Here is a 22,739-nt window from a genome sequence, read left to right on the forward strand (position 1 = left end):
CAAATTTTAGGATTTATTTAGCTAAGGTTTTCCAAAGTCTTTCTCTTAGTAGTTCCTAAATCAATCACCTACTACGAGAAGATACGAGAAATCTGCTTTTCTCACGATGCTTCCCGCTAGCAACTTTTTTTCAAGGGCAGTTAGTATCCTTTTCCAACCACCAACACAAAATTAACCAATTAACAACGGCTTCCATTTCCCTCGCTTTTCGAACCAAGGCTTTCCTCAACGAATCCGATGATCTCGCATCCTTAGACACACCCTGTCACAGTTTTCCTTCATCGTGACGGAAAGTCAGTCGTTACATATCGGTCCGAAGCAATAGTTGGTAGTTCGTAATAATTGATCAGAGTTCCTCGGAATCTTAAGCAGTCATCATCCGAACTTATATCGCGCATCAAAACGCATCGACCAGAAGTCGAACTTGTAATTGCGAATCACGAACCGTTACTAATAATAATCGCGAACCGCTAATGTAACAATCGCGAGTTCTACGCTAAGTTTTACATTTGAATATATATTAATAAATTTCTATTGTTAAATATACTCAAGAGTTTCTTCCTCTCACTATCACGATCCATCACTTCGTAACTGTTCCATTGGCAGTGTGATATAGAAGATGGTGAGACAAAGAGAGTGCTGAGACGCTTGCAAATGTATATCGACGAAGATCCTGGAAATCGTTTATTAAATAAATCTAAAACTATTTTAATATAAATTCTAAGTGTTCCTTTACTTTTATTTCGGCGATTAAGATCCACAATTCTCAACAATATACTCGCTGTATACTAAAAGAAATGTCCGAATTCGATTTTATCGAAAAACGAAACGTCGTATAAAAGAATCGTATTCTGCGATTAACTTTTTCACGTAGAATCACTCCATCTGCCGATTACGCCACGATTACTGAGCAGCCAGTGTAATTATCGAACAGCCAAGTCTCTGATGGAAACGAAGTTTCGAAGAAAACCGAAGGGTAGCTTGGAAGGATCGAGGAATTGGAAAGGGCGTGACGAAATCAGAACGTCGGCAAAGTAATTGGATCGGGAAGGTGACTGGTCAAATTTGGTTGCAACTAAAGTGGAACTGGAACGTTCCATTGAGTGGTATTTCGAACGTTCTGCCGTAAGAATCGTCAGCGTAAGTGGATGGGAAAGATTTTCCAGGTTTACAGGAAATCGTCGAGTACCAGTTTTAAGGGTTTGTTTCGTCGATATACATTTAGAGAATCTTCATAGGTTTGGGGGGTGTTGAGGGACCGTTTCGATAAGTGCAAGGGTCTCGACTGGTCTTTATCTGAATCTCCAGCCCATTGTGAACGATTGTCACACAATTCAGGATATTTCGAGGGAGCAGAATCTATGCTTGGGTCGAGCGTTCGGAAATCTCTCGAAAATGCAAATTTTATGGACCATGGGTAATACTATCTTATTCGAAACTGGCCAGGTTAGATCATACGAAGATAAACCGATAGACAAAATATACGTGAAAGTTCAAATGAATTCCTCTTTGAATTTTAGTAGTATATTTTCTATTTCGTTTTGCGTATATTTTTACGTATTTCTTTGTTATATCACGATGTACCGTTTTATAAGAATTTCTTACAAAGCGAACTGTTTATTTCGAGGACTTCAGGTTGCCCACGCAACATGTACAAACCAAACTATTCTCCTTCTCACAATGTTAAATCTCATCACAAGAGTTCAGTTCCAAATATGCTAATAACCGTACTACGTAACAACCACTCGAGACAAGTTCATCAAACTGCGATTAAATAATCTTCATCTCTTCGCGTTGCATTTTGCAACGTCCTAAAAGTTTCTACGACTCTTGGTGTATCTGAATTTACGCGCATACAAATAATTATACTCACGCTAACTCATATAACTTTCGTTTAGAACAGCAAAGAGCTCGTTTTATTTTATTCGGCACGTTGAAAGGCGAAACGTGAAACAGGTAAAGCACGGCAAACACAATTGTACAAAAATTACATCAACCAGGTACACGTTCCTCAGTTCCTCACTCCCAGTGTTCCTTAGATTTTCTATTTGCGATTTTTACTTTTTCCCAGATGAAATATGGAGAACTTCTTTCTGCAGATTCATTCTCTCACAGATTCCAGTATTCTCTATAGAAATTTACACTCTCGTGTTGCGTTGAAAAATATATTAATTATCGAACGTTTCAGAAATTGTTTAAATAAATCCAATATCCTTCGAGTTAAGAGACGCGTACAATTTTCAACCAGGTTTTTTCGCTTCGTATTTGAAAGGCGACATGAAAAAAATTTCAAAAATACCGCTTTTGGAATACGAACCACGCCACTATTTGCGCTTACTGTGTGCACTTTGAAAATTGACAGCCTAGAGCTACGAACCTCCAGTATGACCCAATTTAGCAAATTTTCAACAATTCTACGAAATTACTGGATATTCAATACCGTAAAATACAGGTAAGAGAAGGTCATCGTTTATTTGCAATTAGAAATGGTTGAAATAAGAATAAATAAGGTACAAGGTACTAAAAGTCAGTGTAATATTCCACGATTAAGTCTGACCACAAGAGTCCAGTTGCGAATAAGTTAACGATCAAACTGTTCTAAGGAGTTCTGTACTTACAGGTAAGAGTTCTTCTGGTCCCAGGAAACTATCTCCGTGACGACGAACCGGCCGGAAGTTAGAGCGAAGCTCCTCGTCTTGCCAGAGGAAACGTTGGTAATTGCGACTGCATGCCTCCAGTAACTCGCATCGTGTTGCTTCTGTGGCAGAATCGTAAGGAACGAATCGCCATCATCGGTGAACATCGGTGGTTCGAACTGCTCGACCCATCCATGCCTCTCCGAGTGCTTCAGCGCCTGAAAGATGAATATTTCATCCCGTTTCCCATCCATTCCTCCTCTTGCCGTGAAAACGGTCGCGAAAAATTGCGCATCGTTCAAATCCACAGTATCCTCTTTCCATGCATCGTCGAGGTACTCTACCATTGATGAGCGAATCCAGAGGATTATTTTGCGATTTTAGACATTCACGGTGACTTGTGGGAGAGAAATCGAAAGGCAAAAGCGGTTTAACCCATTCCACGACACGATTTCTACGAATCGTAGAAAATATTCTTTAGGTATTCGAAGGATTTCGAAATTCTTACGACGACGACTGTAGGCCAAATCTTTTGCTTCGTCCTGAAACTTTTCTATTTCATTTCGCGCAATATTTGCACGATATTTTCTACGATATTTATTCTACGCCATCTTCTTTTCTTGGGTGCAAAATATTATCTGGCGACGCATACGGTGCGTCGTTGGTAGCAAACGAGTTGCAGGAAATGGATTGGAAAATTTGTACGAAGAGGATTTTCTAAGAAAATTAAACTTCCTTTATTTTAAACGCGAGTAAGAAATTATTGGCATGAAATTCATCTGAACTGATCGAAAGTAATGATTATCTGGTGATAAAACTAAGAAAACAACGAAAGCCAATAATTGTTTGTAATTGAGATTGCTAATAAAGATTACTAATAGTAGAAATTACGAGGAGGATAAAAACGTTGCAGGTAGCCTTCAGTCGGACTCATCGTCGCTAAACTTGCTCGTGAAACAATAAACGAAATAACACTCTCTTGACCAAGCTGGGCTTCCTCACCCCCGAAGCCCCGTGAATTAAACGAATCGCGATACTTCCAACAGCAGCGCCAATCTAATTAAACCGAGAAACTTCGTCTTTTACGGACGATAAAACGTCGTGAAATTTTAAAGGAAAACCACGCGACGGATCGCCAATTCTTATTCATCTTGTTGGCGTCGTCAGCTTGGACTAGCAAAAAATCGGCAAACCTGACAGACTTATCGAAATTGTGTCTTCTTGCGGAAAAAAGAAATTAATTGAATTACAGTGGCGTGCGAAAGTTTTCAACCAGATAGATTTTCCATGTATTGCAAAAGTGGTATTTAAAAGAATTTTAAGCCATATTATGTAACTATGTAATAGCGCTTGTGTATTATATTTCCTTTTACTTATCATACTACTTCACTTGATATTATTTAAAATTCTTTCAGATAACGTTTTTCGAATATAAAAACTTATTTGGTCGAGCGATTTTGCACACCACCGAAGAAAAACTCGTTGAAATTTGAGTTTCAACTATCCCTTCGTACAAGTCAAGTTAAAACTCCAATACATTTTACTTGTTTAAGTATCGCACACCATGTAGTATATCCAATGCGAATAAAGTAGTAGATTCATAATAAAGTAATTGAGAAATAAAAGAAATAAAAATTATTTTTATATGTGATAAATAATCTCAATTATTATTAAATATCTGTATAATACTGTGTACGTACGGTGGTGCAATTTGGTAGTGAATCGTGTACGTAACAAAAACGGAAGTACGCCTCGTTCTGCACCCTGTTCATCCAGGTCGCGTACACGAGATTGTCCGTAGGAAAAGCAACGGCAGATAGAATCCGTTCCTCGGAGGCTAACTCGTCCGGATGTTCGATTTCAGTTAAGCTCACGTTACCTTGGACCACCTTTTCTAAGTCGACGTAAAACAGCTTCACCGTGGGATTGGTCGTGCCACTCTGAAACAATAAAATTACTGGTCAACCTGCAGTCAATCCTCATTTTCTTCTATCAGATAATAACGTTCGACAATCGTAAGTTGCTCGTTCTAATCTTTCTATAGAAATTATACAATTATCAAATCTAATATTTTACAAACAGTAAACAGTAAAAGCCCAAAGTAAATTTTGAAGATAAGCTACAGACAAACTATTCCTCTCAAATTGTAGAAATTCCGAGCAACGCGACAATTCTCCTTTACTTTCCGACTTTGAAGTCGATTAGCGGAAACGTCACTCGGACGTGAATAAACGTTGCGTTTTTTTGGTATTTTCATTGGAGAAGAATTTCGGTAAACTTGGTAGCTCGATTCTCTTCAACTTCCGTGAAAGCATGTGTATGATTTTAATAAAATTAAGACGCGTCCATTGCGTCGCCGTGCGCTTATCGTCCGGATTATTGGAATTCCGTCGCGTCGAACGTAAAAGACGCATTCGCCATCGAACTGATAAAACTTCCATCGCGATTAAAACGCGACAACTATGCCAGCCATCCGAATATTGAAGCCTCGCGCAAAAATCGTAGATTATATATTAAGCGACGTCGTCCTCTACAATCTTATTCAACGAACATGTATTAGCGAATTTCTAAACGCTTCTATCGTTCTCTTCGCTCGGAAATGTCGCGAGGCTCCCGTGCAATACGATTTTATTGCTGTTAGAAAACGAACGTAGGATGAAACAGAAAAGAGTGTACGTTCTGCTGCGCGGATATTAAAGAACGAATGACATAAATCCCGGCGTTTTCCTATTCGACGCACGAAAACGTGAATTTAATCAGAATGTCATATTAAAATTGAATTATTCCGCCAGTAATTAGCTTCCGTGAAAATTCAAGCGGGATTAAAATTCGAGGGGTAGTTATAGCCTGGAGAAGCGTTTGATCGATTGCCGCCACTTTTTCCTTGGGTAATCGAGCAGTCGCCGTGGCAAATGATGTATGTACACAAGTGGCCGGAAAATAAAAAAAAGACAATTATTTTTGAGTAGAAAATGACATACGCTTCTGGTGAAATGTTTGGAGCCTTTGCATTTTAAATGATACGAATATTTCGTGTATCTTTAGGAGAAATAAGAATATTATCCTTACAAGTGTCGTTTATAAGTATAATTAATTAAAGTGTCAACGCTACAAAATAGCAATATCAGTAGTAAAATATTTATTTATATATGAAAGTCATTATTTCTTTCGAAATTCTAACTTGCTCTAAACTTTTGAGCAGAAGTGAAATAAAACTTTTATGCGCTGTTCGTGGTCTCTTAATAGTGAAGCTTCTATAGTTGCCTCCTATGGTGATATTTAAACTGTTAAAATCTGAATTTAATCAACGAATTGTTCAAGGTGCCACGAGCCACTGGCAAATTATTTTTATCGTTCCTATGAATGTTTTTGTCATTTAAATTATGTTTTAGTAGATTTAAGATTTCAGAGTTAATAAAATTCGATGCAGAAATTAATTTATACGAAACTAAATTAAAACTACGATTAATTAAAACCTCAGTAGACGAACAGATATGCTTGTTAGAAATATCTCTGAAAGGGAAATATTTCAACGAAGATATTTCAATGGAGGCTGTTCATTGTTCGATCTGTGATTTCATAAAAATTTTTCAGGCAATGTTGTGAGAGTCCTGCGAGGTCGTTCTCTTCAGGACGCAATTAAAAATTCACGGAATATTTCGAAATGGTTCCGAAACGATGGCAAACAACGAAATTAAATAACACATTTATTAAAATTTCGCTACGGACCTGGGCATAAAATTTCCAAAATGTTGCATGTTTATGCATGGTCGATTGAAATGAAATCGTGTTTCATATTTCGCGAGTGACTCCGTAAAACGCGATAAAAAATCGACGATAACATCGAAGTAACAATTTTCCACCAATTTGGATGGTGGAAAACAACCAAGAAAATAATCGTCCAACAAAGGGAACAAAGGCTGAAATTATTCAAAATGCAATATTTACAATGTTCAATGGACGAGGCAAATTTTTACTTGAATTTCATCTTTGATCAGATTTGCTTGATTAAATTAAAAAAAAAAAGAACAAAAAATGAGTTTGCATAAGATTCGCTGACAAGTCACGCTTTTCTGTCACGTGTCCATTATTCTAACGCATTTTTTGTAGCTTAATAAAACAATAACCCACTTCATGTAACGAGTTAACAAACAGTATGAACGTTCCTTTGTCGTCCCGTTGCGCGATGAGAACGAATAGGAAACGAATAACCAAGAAGAAAAAAGATAAATAAATAGAAGATGAAAGGGGAAGAGGAAAGCAAAGGAATTTGGTTTATAAATGGCCAAGTGAACGATATTTTTTCTAGAAAACGGGCCATACCGTGGTTTACCGCAAATCAACAAGACTATGGCACCGAAGGGTTGAAAAATGCATAGGGAACGACGGCCGAAATAAAAGAGGGAAGAAATATGTTCGAGACTCCCGAGCGGAAAAAACAGAAAGGAGAGGATACTTTAGATTGGGCAGCGTTTGAGAACGAGGAACGAGAAAGGTAGATGGAGCGTAGAAAAAAGGGGTAGCTGAAAGCAAAAAATCAGAGGGGCAATTGGGTAGGAAACGAGTCAATGCGCCTGAAATTTATTATGGGGAAATCGGTGAGCATTGTTCGAAATATATAGCCGCGTAGAATCGTGGAATTACTGACGCTTCCAGCGATTATTATACCGCATTTTCGCATTCTAAAATTCGACGATGTAATCTATTGTTCGATACTCCACTTTTTCATATTGAATTTGTCAGGCAGGATAATTTTTGATTGACACCGAAGAACGACTTTCAGCATCAGGATCAACACTTTTGCTAAAGTCGGATTAAAGAAAATCGGCAAACGAATTCGTAATATAATAAATTCCATACATTTTATATAAATCAACTTCCAACAGCGTTGTTCACAAATAAAGCTGACGCAAGTATCGATTTATCTGTAGCTTAATCAAAGAAAAAAATCATCCCATTATTTTTTACCTTCATTATCGATATAATTTATAGATACCAATCTACCCCTGTAACTTCCTTAAACAAAAACCTAGTCCACTATTATCATTGCATATTTTTCTTACATTTTTTGTTACAATTTTCACTAAAACATTTACGCCTCTCTATTTGTACAACATATTTTTCTCTATTTTCATGGAACTTACACTACCGCCGTTCTACGGAAAAAAGTGGAGAGAACATACGGCGTATTTAAAAAAGGAGCGAAGCGAAATTTCATAAATTTTATTTCCCATGCACGTGGCAACGCTTCGAATAAACGTGGAACTACAATTTGATATTTACTTTACCGCGTCCTAACATTCCGACCGCTTTCATTTCGCTTTTGTAGAAGGCTCGAAGGCAAGAATACTCACGAGCAAACAAGGTACTAGCCTTTCCATGATACTCGAGAATAAAGCGTCCTTGTTGCAACATTCATCGAAACAAAGAAAAATGCAGCTGGGAGGCAGAAACGAAACGCGTGTCTCGTTTCGCGAAATCGAGCGATCTTCCGTCTGGTTAAAATCGACGAAGCCACGGACGAGTGAATCGGCGGAGAAAAAATCATTTCAGAACAGGAAGAAAGCGTGCCGGCGCGGTAAGAGACGTCGCCTCGAGGAAGGTGTATCGGTCTAGGAAATGGAAATTTAAATCTTCCTCGGTATCGAGGCCTCGAATCCTCTCTTCTGCTTTCTCCCCTCGTCCGTCAGATTGGTCCTTTAGCCATTCTTTATCCGTTTGCTTTCTTTCTTCTCCTCAATCTTCTCTTCATTGTGCAATCTTTGTAATCTTTAAATGGACTCTTTGCTCCCACGGACTTGAGATTCGTGACGAGTATCAAAGTAGGCCACTTTGTCCGCCGGAAAATGAGTTTTCACGGACACGTACTTGGAAAAAAAAAGAGAACGCACCGAAGATGTTGGTCGAACGACCACCGGGAATCCTCGCCGTCCCCATTTTTTCCCGCGTCAAGAGCTTTTTCCCCGTTTTACTTCCATAGTTGCTTTCTCCCTTGTTATTTGGTTTTGTTACAGTTTTTCTAACCACAGGATTTCTGGGTTTGTTAGTATGCATGCCGGAACGCCTGTTACTTGTTCACGTCAGAATTTCGTCGTTTCATCCTTCGGTATTGATCGAATCCGTGAAACATTGTTCAGCTCATTTAAACTCGGTTTAACACGTATCCTCCGAGAGGCGCGAAATTCCATCGATGAAAATTTGTATAAGTTTACCTCTTTGAAAATCGAGGTAATTATTTCTGAATTACGGAGACTTCTTTCGCTTCTTGGATTATCAAAACGTTTTATATAATACGAACATGAAAATTTTCCACGGTAAGTGTTCAAATTTTAGGTTGTCCCAGAGGTTTCTTTTGTTTTATAAGAAAATAATAGATGCACAACATCTTTTCTTTCATATTAATTTATTGAGTTATGTTATGACCATAGGAATAGAAATAGAACAAAATGGATCATAGAAAATTCGATGAAATAATATAAAACGAAAGATGTGCGTCCTCGGTGAACATTAACATTTAATCGGTGTACTCTTACACTCTTTGTATCTAATTAATCGTTTCCTTCTTCCCAACTAAGTCAAAAGATTTATCACGATTGTCGAGTATTATCTTCGCATTTTAATTCTCTTTATTTACATCACTAAACTTCAAACTTAGCCTGCAAACGATCGCTTCTTGGATCGTATCGAATGAAAAGTTGATAGCGCAGTTTGTCCCTTGCCAAACAAAGCTTAAATACACGATCCGTCCCTTGTCTGAATTGCAAAGGATCCACGAGTACTAGGCGCAAGGAAGCAACCCCATTAAAGAGGAACGACGTTATTCATCGCTCAGGTAAACTTGCAGCAGCTTTCTCACCGGGCAATATTTGCTGTTGTCCATCACCGGCATCAATCCTGCCTTCTAAAAACCCATTAAAAATTACACAGGCGGCAGCTTCTGCCCTCTTCGACCGTATGCTGGTTCCCTTTCATCTCTTTCACCGTCAACTCCGACCGAGTCTCTGCTGTAGCAGAATTTCGGAGATCTCCGAGAATTCTTCAGACTTCAAGGTAAAATTTACGCTGCGAAAATCGCGCGGAGATCCTCGTGTATTCGACTTGCGGATCTCTTCGAAATCTTCGATTCCTTCTGTGCGATGCCAGAAACGGTCTAGCAGAAGGGAGGAACAATTTTTCTCAATCTTCACTAAATGGATCTTTTTTCTTTTTATCAGGATACGTGTGTGGAATAGTTGCATTTCCATTCATATCTTTCTGTCACTACTTTTATAGTCTAAGTTTGATAAAGTTCAGAGAAATTGGAATGCATAGAAGAATGTTCCAAACTATTTCTTTGAAAACAAGAAAATTTTCTTTCCTTCGATTTTTGTAGCAAGCTTCTGCGAAACATTTATCGTTCTAAGTATGTGTATACGGTACATACGTGTATTTTGATGCTTAACTCTTTGAGGTTCACGATTTTGAAGAAAATGAAAACTCAAGTTACACAGAATGGGATGAGATACATATAATACAATCCCACCATTTATACAGCTTCGACGTTAGTGTAAAACATCAAGTAATATGTTTTTGTTATTATAAAACATTATATCCACTTGTAATAAATTTTAAGAAAAGAAACAACGTATACAGTAATGGAAGAGAAAATTCACTGCACCACACAATTCGCCAACCTTCATCACAACAGTGTTAACAATTTACTAATGCGTTCTGATTTGTATAAATTTTTGTTTTCACTTATTTATACGCATTTACCTTTGGTGCATAGCATTGTCAACTGAATAAACAAAATTCTAAAAATTAAACTGTCTGACTACGAGTAACTTCAACTTTTCAAGGTGTGTTAAAACATATCCCACTATGCATAAAAAGCTAAGCAAAAAGAGGGACTGTTTTTAACCTAGTTAATGAACTAATGAATATATATATTTCCTGAAGAATTAAACGTAAGATTCTACATAAAGTTGAAGAAGGATCAATCGAGTTTAATAATTACACAAAAAAATCAACGATGCAAAATTCCAGAGAATTTCAAGCAGTTACGCTTACTAATAAAAGTAGAGTACAATAGAAGAGATCAAGTCAAGCTACTCAGACTGCTAATTGGACACAGAAGACTAACGCACAAATTTCTATTACAACGAGAAGCTGCTCCGTGTTGCGAACCCTGTTCTTACCGCTCACAGTACACCAGGCGATACTAAATTGCACAAAATTAAACGAATCACGTAACAGAGTCAAAATCCCCAAGCAACTCGAGGAAGTATGTTCAGTTTGAAGCAAAGTAGAGGAAATCTCTTGAAATTCAACAAATCGACGTTACACAACATTGCGTTGCTTACGTTAAGGTACATACGTTATTGTAACATCTACTTATTAATTAATCGAGTCCAAGTGTGTTAAATTTCATATCAAGAGTCATAGTACTCTCATAGTAATGTCATGCTACGAAAACGAGCTGTATAGAACCCGATAAAAAAAATTCGTTGGAAAATGAATTCCTTGGAAGACTGCGTGTCGATACTTTTTCGTAGACACTTTTTACTCGAAAATGAAACCCATTCGCCAAGTTTTTCCAGGGAATACTTGACTTATAGAGTCTCCAGGGGTAATTGATACATAGTAAACGGTGGCGACTGACGGCCACATTTCGCAAGTATGCTTGGCCACGTACATATTTCATACTCATCCGTCACGGAGATTAAGTGGCTGCCAACACGTGGTTACCCTCGGCAACGAAGCAATTTTCAAACCAACCACCTCTCTCTCTCTCTCTTTCTTTCTCTGTGTAACTTAATAACAATCTTTAACTACCTCGTGGAAGACCAAAGAAAGACAAAGAAGCTTTTTATAAACCGAAAAGACAAATGAATCAGCCTGATGGCAAAGCCTTAGGGAGAGAGTAACACGTCGAGGGCTTTGTATGCAACATGGTTACACAGGTCGGTGAGCTTTAACGATGAAACGAACAGCGTTGTCAACCACGCTACGATTGTGCGAGTTAAATCGTGTAAGTTGAAGTTGTCTAGAAAACCGAACTCGTTAGAAGTTGCAATGAAAAGCCACTGGAGTTAACGGTCGGCTGTATGTAGATTGCTGCGTAATTTTTGTTCGGGACTCGTCCCTATTCGTAATTGGGACATTCAAAATGCGACGTTCGATGGAGGAGAACTGTAAATTTGACAAATCGATAGAAAATTGTCGAACCTCTTTTGGGGTCGCCTTTTAAATATAAGATCACGGGTTACACGCTAATGTATTTTAATAAAATTTGTCCGCTATCAAACACAGAAGAACACACTCGTCGGATAACAAATACTAACAAGCTTGAAAAAATGAAAAAGAATGATTCGAACTGTATCATAAAAGCTTTTCATCTCATGAGAAACAAGGTTATTTAGATAGTCTCTTTCGTCTCGTTCGGGTACCTATCTGTAACGAAGTTAACTTAAAGTATCGTTACATTGCACGAAATCCTAGCCGAGTTAATTGTTCTCGTCTAATTTATTATTAATTAATTTCCCTAAAAATGTGAATCAACTACGATGGCTGTACAAAGTCAGTAGGTGTTCTAATACTTATGAACGAGTTGTACCTAACTCACTGGACCTGGTTGTCATTTAAACGACGCGTCCACGAGAAACCGGTGGTCCTCTGGTAGTTTGTTAACGAAACGAAAAAACCAGCGACCAGAGAAAGGGAGAGAAAAAAAGAACGTTTCAACTCGAAGCATTAAATAGACACGCAGCTTTCAGTTAGCTCGCGGAGTTTCGCAGAAAAGACAAAAATTAGAGCGACCTTTCTCGCTCTCGCTCTCTCTCTCTCTCCCTTTTTCTCTCTTTGTTTTCCTTCAACCGGTAAAATAGCCGGGGAAACTGGCAACACGAGCGGATGATATTAATTCCCTGGTGTTTTGTTTCGGTTGCTTGGACCCTTATTTTAACCCACGGAGGAACATGCACGTGGACGAAATATCCAGCGGATTCAAAGTTTTTCCGATGTAATCTCGCGGTGGGTATGCGTAACTCGCACGGACGATATCAATCTCCTTTTTTGTTGCTGTTTCGAGAAACGCCAGTACCCAGAGATGCTTCCGTGTCAGTTGGTCTTTTAATATGTGCGCGGAGTTTTGATAAAAAAAAAAAGCCAATGGCAACATCATCGAAAATTGTTCGATTTTGTAATACGAGGTAGATTCAGGTAGGTCTGAAGGTGAAAAAAATTTCCAAGAAAGAGAATATCAGGACACATAGAAATACTCTAGAGTGAACAGATATTTTTAATGATTTTTAATCCTTCGACTGCTGTTGGCGTCCATAAACACTGAAACATAAGATTTGCCTTGTTTCATGAGTAAGTGTTCCTTTATTGTTTTTTTTTCTTTTTAGCACAGATATGTCTGGATCGCTTGGTACGACGTTTTCCAATATAATAAAACGTTCTTTGTAATTTGGAGTCTAAATTGAAAAGAAATTAATTCAATTCATATCTTACTTGTAGCATTTTCAAGAAAAAAGCAAGTAGGCGCTGTTTAAACCGACTGAATATTAACGATACTGTCAGAAACTGTAAAATAATGACCATAATATATCTGGAATAACACGTTGAATACTTTATATCTGTGCCTAGATTTCCAAAAGAAATAACGTTCAAATTTCCAGCAATTTCATATTCCATATTTCTTTCTGAAAGAAATAACGTTTACGCTCTGACAAAAAGATGATCTGAAGCACAGAACAAAAATTTTATTTCATGGAGGTTGGGCTATAATAAAACAGTTAAATTTTGCTTTACATTGCGTTTAAATTCACGCAGTATTGGAAATTCTAATCCAACCATTTCTAATCCATTCACCAAATTTCAACTTAAACGCGATTCTATTTAAAACGTCAGTACCTTGAATTCCTTCCACATTTCATCCTCTCTTAACTTCTATAAAGCTTTCTGCTTAAAATAACCGGAAAAGGAGCGAAAGCTGACCGAAGACACGTACGCATATTCGTTGCACGCTCGCTTTTCGCTTTGTGCATGCGTCAAATTATTTTCTAAAATTCGATGTAGTCTCTAGAAAGCACAAAAGCTACGCGTCTTCAAGCGTCAACCCAGCTAGCGTTAGTTTTCGTATCCGCGATAGCGTGAAACATCAAACAGAATGCGAGACAGGCCGCAACAAGATTCTTCCTCTGGTTAAATTTTCTTTCGGGTCACACGGAATTTCTGACTCTTTGATGACGTAACTTTGCATTAAGCTCGGATTACGTTCAATATTATTGTTATTAATATTAGTGTCCATAATGTTAAATAACATCATAATCAAAGAATGCGTTGTTTATGGATAAACATAAACAACAACGGATTATAATTATAGAAATAATATCGTGACAAAGTGACGTCAGACATATCAAATTCATACATTTTACCATCTCTATGAGTATTTTTTACACTTCTTCCTTGAATTTTTATTATCTTGACGCTTTAACGCGTAATGTGACTGACTGTTTAAATGGAAACTCCGATGGAAATTTCTTTCCTGTTGTACGAAATAAGTAGATAAATAAAAGATTCTATAGGCGTAAGCTGTAGGTTCAAACCATCCTGTAATTTTGATTCCTCTGTATCAAAAGGATATTATATCGCATTGCTATGTGGTCTATTTCTACTACAAACTGGATACTCTTTATTTTTTAGTCAAATCCATTAGCAATCGCGACTTGGTTGAAAAATGCATTTCTCATCGTATTTATTCCAAGAAAATGTTAAAAGTTACGTGAAAACTCTGTTCCTTACTAAATGTCGGCACAATTTCCGACGAAACGGCAGAGAGGATAAATAATCTCTGCGTGTCACTTAAGAAATTTGGAAAGCTTGTTCCTCGAATCCGCACTGTTTACTCAAACGCCACCGTGTATGGTTACGCAAAGAAATAAATATTCAAGATATTTTAACCGAGCCAAGGAGCAGAGAAAATACTAACAAAGATAGGACAAATAGACTCTCGCGTCGAATTCTCCGACATTATGTGTCAGGAAAACCGCGCATTATATGCATCTCTTAATCCCTGTGACAAATCCTCTTTCAAATGTAGCACTGTGGAACGTGCGAACGTTGCCTACGTATGTGCGAACGTGACCAGCGAATTTTGATTTTTGCCTCGAATCCTCGTTCAAATTCCGCACTGTGCAACGCCTTGAAACTACTATTTTTTGACTCTACTCGACAAATATCATACGTTATAAAGAAAATCATAAATTCAATGTACCCCGAAAACGAAGTCGAGCCAGTCCTTATCTGCATGCAGTTTTCCATGCGAACGCTTACCTTAGGATAATGGATCGAGATCGCGGACGTGTACTGGAACGTCAGGCTTCCTGGGTAGCCGTAAAACGGTATCGTTATGATCGGTGTATGGGAGTCGTCGAAGTAACCGAAGGCCAGTTTACTGCCGCTTGGAGAGAACCATAAAGCCTTGTTCGAGCCGAACACCTCCTCTGAAATGGAACGAACAATCGTTAGACCGCGGTTTACGATAACATGCTACATACATATTGTTCGCGGTTGTTACTCGTGAGCACACAGTGTACAAGCTTGGAATTCTTTGATTCAAACGGAGTGGATGTAAGTGTGATTTATATGGTGCATTTGTTGCAACGAATTTATCCATCTAGCGAATTAAACTAGCAAAGCGGAAATTTCGGAGTTTGAAATCTACGCTTATGACGAACATTCCTAATTTTCTTTCCTTTTCATGTTTCCAATGTTGCAAAATAACGTTGTACTTCATTTAATCTATAATCCACGATATTTAGAAATTATATATTTCTGCGAGAATTGGCAAGAATTTGAATATCAAGTTTCGCAGCGATTGCAGTCGATCGCCTCTTTAATGTAAATTTTTCTCTGTTTCAGGCTAAAATTTCCGATATGTATTTCGTTACTGGAGTAGTTTACGATCGCGGTGTTTTCATTAAAAAGTTATCGTTTATTTGATACGATACATATGTATGTCTTCGGAACAGGCATGCTTGACGAAAACGATCTACCATATCGCAGCCATATCGTTTATTCAAGAAAATATTCTTCTCGCAATACGGCCGTTTCTACGAGAAAGCCGAATTCGTACAAACGAATTCGCTGTTCACTCCCGGAAATTATTCTCTTAAATCGTGCTCCTTTAACGGGCAAACAGAAAAGAGAACACACGAAGACAAGGAATTATATTCGACGCGAGACATCGTTCGAAAAATACGTTTCTCTGGAGAGCGTTTCAACTGTCCACGAAAGAAGTTTGCTCAGAAAAATATCTTTCTCTCTTGCAACAAGGAAACGCCATATTCACGGTACACTTCGCCTTTTCGTGTAATTATTCTCGTTAAATAAACAACTAGACGACGCACGAAAGTAAAGAGAAGAGATGAAAATAAAACCGGGGATGAAACACGAGAGGAAAAGTTTATATTGTACAATGTGTGTTAAAGAAAATGTGTGGGATATTTAAAAGGCATGACGCTAGAAATCAAGATAATGAGAAGAGTTCGTATATAAAAATGTCGTTTGAGGCTTATTTTTCAAGACATAGAGAATTTAATCTTGCTAGTAGTGCGAGTCAATGAATCAGCCGGCGAAGCTTCGTCTCTATTTCATTACTCGCGCTTCATGCTTTTTACTCTGGTGGATAAAATTCGGGTCAAATTTTAGCAACGCGTAATACTCGTTAAAATACGTACAAAGACCTTAATGAACATGAATCAAAGTGGCTGATTAATTTCGCTATTAATTTTAATACAAATATTAATTTACATAATCTTTCATCTGCATATTTATTATATTCGGTTATCCCGTAAGTAATGCGATTTTTCGAAGTGTTCGGTTTCAAACACTGACAGTTTTCGTTTAGTAACCGGAATTTTAAAAGATTGGAATCGAAAGCTTAATAGAAGCAGGCAATGAATTATGAAATATACGGAAAAATTCATCACTGATCGATTAGTCGACAGGTAATTTTTCGTTAGATCTGATATATGAGAACGATTGAATGACCTGATACATAATAATATGGAAAATATTCTCCGATTTAAGTACACATATATCTTTTTCTCTTACTGCGTGTGATATTAATTAATATCGATTTGATATCACGATCAGCGTTTACTAAGCTTTCCTACATACTTCCATTAAATGGATATTTTCCAAATATGATTCTTTTTGAAACACCCTGTATGTATAAAGATGCGGCTCACAGGGAAACGCATTTTCTTGCAGAAGCGTGAACCGCTCAAACGTCCGTTTTAAAACACATCTAAGTAATTTTTTCGAAATAATTCCACTGCTGAGCTCGAAAGCACTTCACCTTTTCTACCTTTCGTCCTTTATATATATATATATATATATATTTTTTTTTTTTCTTTTTATATTTTACGGTGCACGCTGGCGTAAGCCAGAAAGGAGTTCGCCGCTCAAACAGCGTTTATCGAACGAAACCCAGCGAGAATTCGCCGCAGCTTGCGATTTTGGCTTTCGTACGCGGCGTCGTTAACGTTCCGCTCTTTTCCTCGCGCGATCTCGTCAACGCGCTCGTACACGTACCGAAAGATGAAAGCGTAAAAAACGGGTGGAAAGGTCCTGTCAAAGAAGATAGGTTGAATTGGCCGAATTTGTGAATTTTGAATGCGGTTCGTTTCGGTGTGACAGGAATTTGGTAGAATGCGGTGAATTTTTCTGGAAATACCGCGACAGTATTTCGTAAGAAAGGAGCGGGAAAGTGTCGGAAAAAGAGAGTCACGGCTTTAGGTCAAAATTGGAAATTTGGAAAATATTTAGAGAAAAAATGACGATCAAGGAAACGTTTCTACATATTGCTACGAAGAAACGTATCCTTAAATATTCTCTTCGTAGTGATAAAAATTCCTGACTTTTCTTGGCTTTGGTTTGATTATCGAAAATTTTTTCGCAAAAATAATTTCAACAGGCAAAATGTTAAATTAAGTGTCTAAGAATCCGCAAACATTTTGAAACGCTAGAGACAGAAAGGCAAATAGGTCTTTGAAAAAGTTTGCTATCAAGAGAGCATAGAAATATTGCATATAAAATATTGATTCCAAATATGTGCAGAACTTTTTAACAAAGTACTAATAATCCTTTAATCAAACGCATTTTATAAATACCAAACAACATAAGGTATCTTTATATTCATTTATAAAAGCGAAACACCTCTGTTTCTTCCGTATGATCATTAATATAATCAAATAACATTATGAAAATTAACATATTCATATTTAGAAAAAATAGATATTTGAGCGAGAAAGCGTATATTCTATATGATATAAGATATTAAAACACTGACAGCTTAATTCATGGTCTGATTAAATCCCCTAATCAACAGTTGGATTTAAATCACCGAAAAAACTCATAAATGCTAGAAATAAAAGGCTGGTAGAAAAATTACTCGACTTCAATCGTGACGCGTAATTATCTTTCTGATAACCAATTTCTCTTTCCTTTTCTCTTTCCTTTTCTCTTTATCTCTGGCTTGCCTTTTCCGCGAGTTTCTTTGAACGATTCCCAGCTAAAAATTCTGGAAACCTCATCGCAGGCGACGCGCCTTTGGTAAAACGTAAGCCACGGGACACATTTCGTGACTCTGGCCGTGATTACACTGGCCGGTACTTTGTAATTTCGATTCCCGCGATATAAATGCAATGCCATTTATGCACCACCTTTCTGAAGGGCTTTTGTATAACTTTTACCCCCGCAATTTCACTCCACAAACCCCACGGCCATTCGCCCTATTACGCAAGCCAGGTTTTTCAATATCCTTGCAATAAATTCTTGATCAATAGCCCCGGTGTCTTTTTAATCTATCCATACGGCAGATAAAAGGGGTAGCTTTCAAGCCCTTTGTGATAAAATCGACAGAGTCTATATATTTTCGAAAATTCCCGCTGGAATTTCCATTCCAGTGAAACTGTGTACCTGAAAAAAAGAGCGATTCAAATAGAAATTAAAAAATCAGGGAATTATTCTGATTCATACGTCGGTACGTTCGTGTTTCAGTGGATGGAATGAAAGAAAAAATATCCTTTTGGGCAGAATGGCAACTCGACGAGCAAATGTATCCATAAGCAATGCGATTCAAACGTTTGCTGATGTTACAGAAGCACGTAGAAGTAGAGCGATATCAATCAAAATCATTCACGGTTTACAAATCTTGAAAGTAACGTTCTTTTAATTTGATAGCCAATCGAACTGTCATTTTATTTTATTAATTTCGAAAAATATTTTCACAGCCGTTTCATAACGCAAAGACCAACATTTTATTTTTATTAGCTTTGGAATCAAACAGGTGTACTTTTGTGTACTCCTCAAATGTTTCAAATAGTTATTCGTCATTATATGGAAATATTGAGAATATTAAAATGTAGCTTCATGATTATATTTCTGGCTTCCACTTAACCGTAACAGGATAAAAGGATAAAAGGATAATTTCGGAATAATTGCATCCGCGTTGGCGTATTAACATTCAAGAGGCGGGGAAAATAAAAAACAAAAAATCTATATGTCCTTGTGGACAGAGTGAGAGGATGGCTTTGTTGTATCGACGCGACATCATTAATACATTCGCTCTAAAAATTCACCATAATTCATGCGGGTGGGCGTTTTATTAAAAAATTTCGTTGAAGCCATGTTGCAGCTGCAGCTAGCCCGCGTATTTTTCCGAATATGAATCATCGTTTCACGGGAATTACTCCCGGAGGACGCAATAAATCTGACAGTTTACACGGACCTAACGAGTCGCCTGTTTATCCGCGCAATTGATACCGTGAATCGTGATTGATATTAAACGTATAATATATATCGATGCAATTGTGTGTGAAATTCAAACGTTAGCTGATGTTATGGAAGCATGACAATCCGTGCGATGTTAGAGAAAATTGTAAATAGCGTCGCAACTCCTGAAAGAATTATTCTTCCAATTTGTCAGTCAATTTGGCAGTGGGTCAAGTTGTAATTTTATTTTCTGTCGCGACATGTTTCTCTTGATATGAAAAATTATTTCGCGCGAAATTTCACCCTGTACATTCGTTATATTTATTAATGAAAATACCTTTCGCTCGACTAAAAGGGACGTTGTTAAATACCGAACGACAATTTCGTACGATTTTACGCGATTTGATCGAAACGAAAATTGATTTCGGCGAAAATAATAGAATTTAAAAAAAAAAGTTGGTGATACGAGTGAACGATGGAAAACATATTGTTGCAAATAAAAAAAGAGCAGAGGTTAGAAGAAACAAAGGTTCTTGGTCTTTGCAGAGGTTTGCATTTTAAAGCCCTTCAACGCCAGCTAATTAAGTCGTTTCGAACGAAGAGGCATGTGCCGTAATTAAAATATTCGGGGCAAAATAATTTCCACCGATGTAACGCTGCTGTTGGCAGCCAGCAACCAGCTCGAGAATTCGTGACATAACGATTTCCACGTGCGATAAATTTGTACAGAGTTAGAACTTAATCTAAATCACGTGTTATTATTCCCTTTGTAGCTAAACTATTATTATTTATTTATTATCATTATTGTCGTTGTTGTTGTTATTGTGTTAGAATCTCGCCCATTACAAGCTTACATAATAAACTGGTCACAAATAGAAGTAATATATAAATATAAATAGAAACAGTATAAAATATAAATATAATAATTCGTCAATTAAACTAAATTAAAATAAATTAAACTTAATTAAACTAATTCTCATAGACAGTTATTAGAATCAACTTTTATATATTTTACAATAAATAATAAGATATGGTACATAAATAACAAAAGCAAGAGAAACCGTAAAATAAATGAAAATCTTGGAAATACTAATTAAAAAAAATTCTCATATTGCTCCGGAATCTGTGTTACAGATATTGGAGACTTAAAGCGGACATTATTTACCCCGCCGGAAATATTCCGTTTACGGTTTGCCGGTTCTTTCTTCAAGAAAACAGTCGGACTGGAGACAAGAAAGTTACTTGAATCATATTATCTGGATCGCGAGGACACTGATTTAATTTTGTTTGGTGTTTCATTGAAGCTCGTTCGTGCCAACACAGTGAACTGATAACATAATCGAATTCCATTTACTGAATCCTCCTTTACTCTGAAAATAATTTTACATGATTCACGATCGCGGGATTATTTTTTTAATTTCCAGCAATTAAAATACACGAACGTTTAGAACTGACGATCGACGTAGATTGTGTAGCCGATGATTTTGAAGAATCGCGTGCACTTGAATTATTTTTGGAAAAGCAAAAAACGTGGAACGATTATCGGAGAACGATTCAATCTTTGAAATGGTTGTCAGAAAATGGAACAGACACGGAATCTGAGAAACACAAATACATTTAACAAACCAGTATTGGCGAAGAATAATTTGAACGTGAAAATATCAATTTTCAAGCTACACTTGAGGGAACGTAATTTGAAATAGGCAATTTTACGTTTCGTTTGTCGCGTTTTTATACTTCGATTTTATTCCTCGTTAAGCGAACGAAATAGATCTTTAATATTTAAATTTAATATAAAATCGTAGCGAAAAACCATGTATATGAATGAAAATTGAAAAGCTTTCTGGAAAAAGAACTTAAATGGTGAAGCCGAGACAAAACGGTGGTAAGGGTAAATTGCGTTGGAAGTTTTAATATTAGTCTTCTAATATTAATAGTAAGCTTTAATCTTTTAATATTAGCTACGTTTAAATTGATAATTGTAATGACTCTTAGCGAACTTTCTTCCTCTTATATTTACAGAATAAAGAAAAATTTCATTACAAAATTTTATAATTCTACCATTTAACCAGAAACTACTCTCGCTTTATATCTACTTATTACATCTAGCGTTAGCCCCTTTTCTTAAAAAGTTCTTCCACTATTTCATATTTCATTGAGACACTAGAAAAATACCCTCTAACGTTATATATAAATTGTATAAAAATACAATTGAATTAAAAGTATGAAAAAAAGTGTAACAGTGTTAAACACTGTACAAGCTGTATCGAGGTTGATACCTATTTTCCAAAAAAAAAAAAAAAGAAACCGAAGATATAGATCAAATAACAAGATGTAAATCGTAAAAGTTTCGCAAAATCCTAAACATTGTGCAAAATCGAAACGTTTGAGCTCTGCCAAAGCTTGTCTGCAAGATGTAAGATATACGTAGTAATACGAACAAGTTTGTATAACACTATTATGGTAGACGTACACGATGAAACGATAAAGGGATAAACGTATTATGTTTGTACGAGGAGGATGTAAAAAGGAAATTCCCGCTTCGAGATATTATACGGCTGATCTCTCGTATCCAATAAAGCTAGCAAAAATAAAGTTGCTCGTTTGTTATCTTGAAAATCCTTTGAGCTGTGTGCAAGCTTTTTTTAGTATCGGTTTATTCACCTCTCCTACCTTGCTTATTTATTTTTTTTTTATCCAGATTATTTCGTCTAGATAATGAATAAATTAATAAACTTGTGTTCATCCTATTACACAATGTTTCGTCCCTCGTTTCCTATGGCAAGAGAATATTTTACTCTTTGAGAATGTAAGCTTGTACAACAACGAAAATATTATTTTTTTATCGGCAAGATTGCCTACGTTTCTGCTATCGGATATAAAAGACACAAGCTTTCGAATCTTTCTGAAAAATAAATATATATTAATAGTTCTTTTCGTATGATCGCATTTAAGACGTGACATTTCTATATTTATAAATTATACAGTGATACGTTTCATCAAGATACGAAATTTATAGTATTCTCCCTCTTTTAAGGGTCAAATGGACAATTTTGTAAACCGAAATATAAATTCCTTGCAGCGTCGATCTTTCGACAGACATTTTCGTGTACGAGTTAATGTTCATCAGGAAAATTTCAAAGGAAGCTGAGTGGTTCGCTCGTGGACCAAAATACAGTCCTAGGAGGAGAGCAATTTCTGTCATAAACGTTAGCTGCTTCTTACCACTTTCTCTATTTTTTCAGAACGATAGTGACAAAAGCGCACGCTTGTTATCGAAACTGCAGACGTAATAAGCATTACTCACAGGCTGGAGAATAGAGGGTTGAAATCGAAGGT

At 36.8% G+C, this 22,739-nt stretch overlaps 1 protein-coding gene across 3 annotated transcripts in view; it reads right to left on the reverse strand.

Moving 5' to 3' along the window:
- Positions 1-22,739, reverse strand: part of LOC139993526 (venom dipeptidyl peptidase 4) — a 317,337-nt gene that overhangs the window by 68,237 nt on the left and 226,361 nt on the right. For all 3 annotated transcript variants that reach the window (XM_072015337.1, XM_072015338.1, XM_072015335.1), the window contains 3 exons: positions 14,955-15,124; positions 4,337-4,576; positions 2,619-2,854 (listed from right to left, as the gene is read on the reverse strand). In XM_072015337.1, the coding sequence (XP_071871438.1) occupies positions 2,619-2,854; positions 4,337-4,576; positions 14,955-15,124 (646 nt within the window). The remainder of the gene's footprint in view (positions 1-2,618; positions 2,855-4,336; positions 4,577-14,954; positions 15,125-22,739) is intronic.

This window comes from Bombus fervidus, chromosome 13 (genome assembly GCF_041682495.2).
Source record: "Bombus fervidus isolate BK054 chromosome 13, iyBomFerv1, whole genome shotgun sequence".
NCBI lineage: Eukaryota > Metazoa > Arthropoda > Insecta > Hymenoptera > Apidae > Bombus > Bombus fervidus.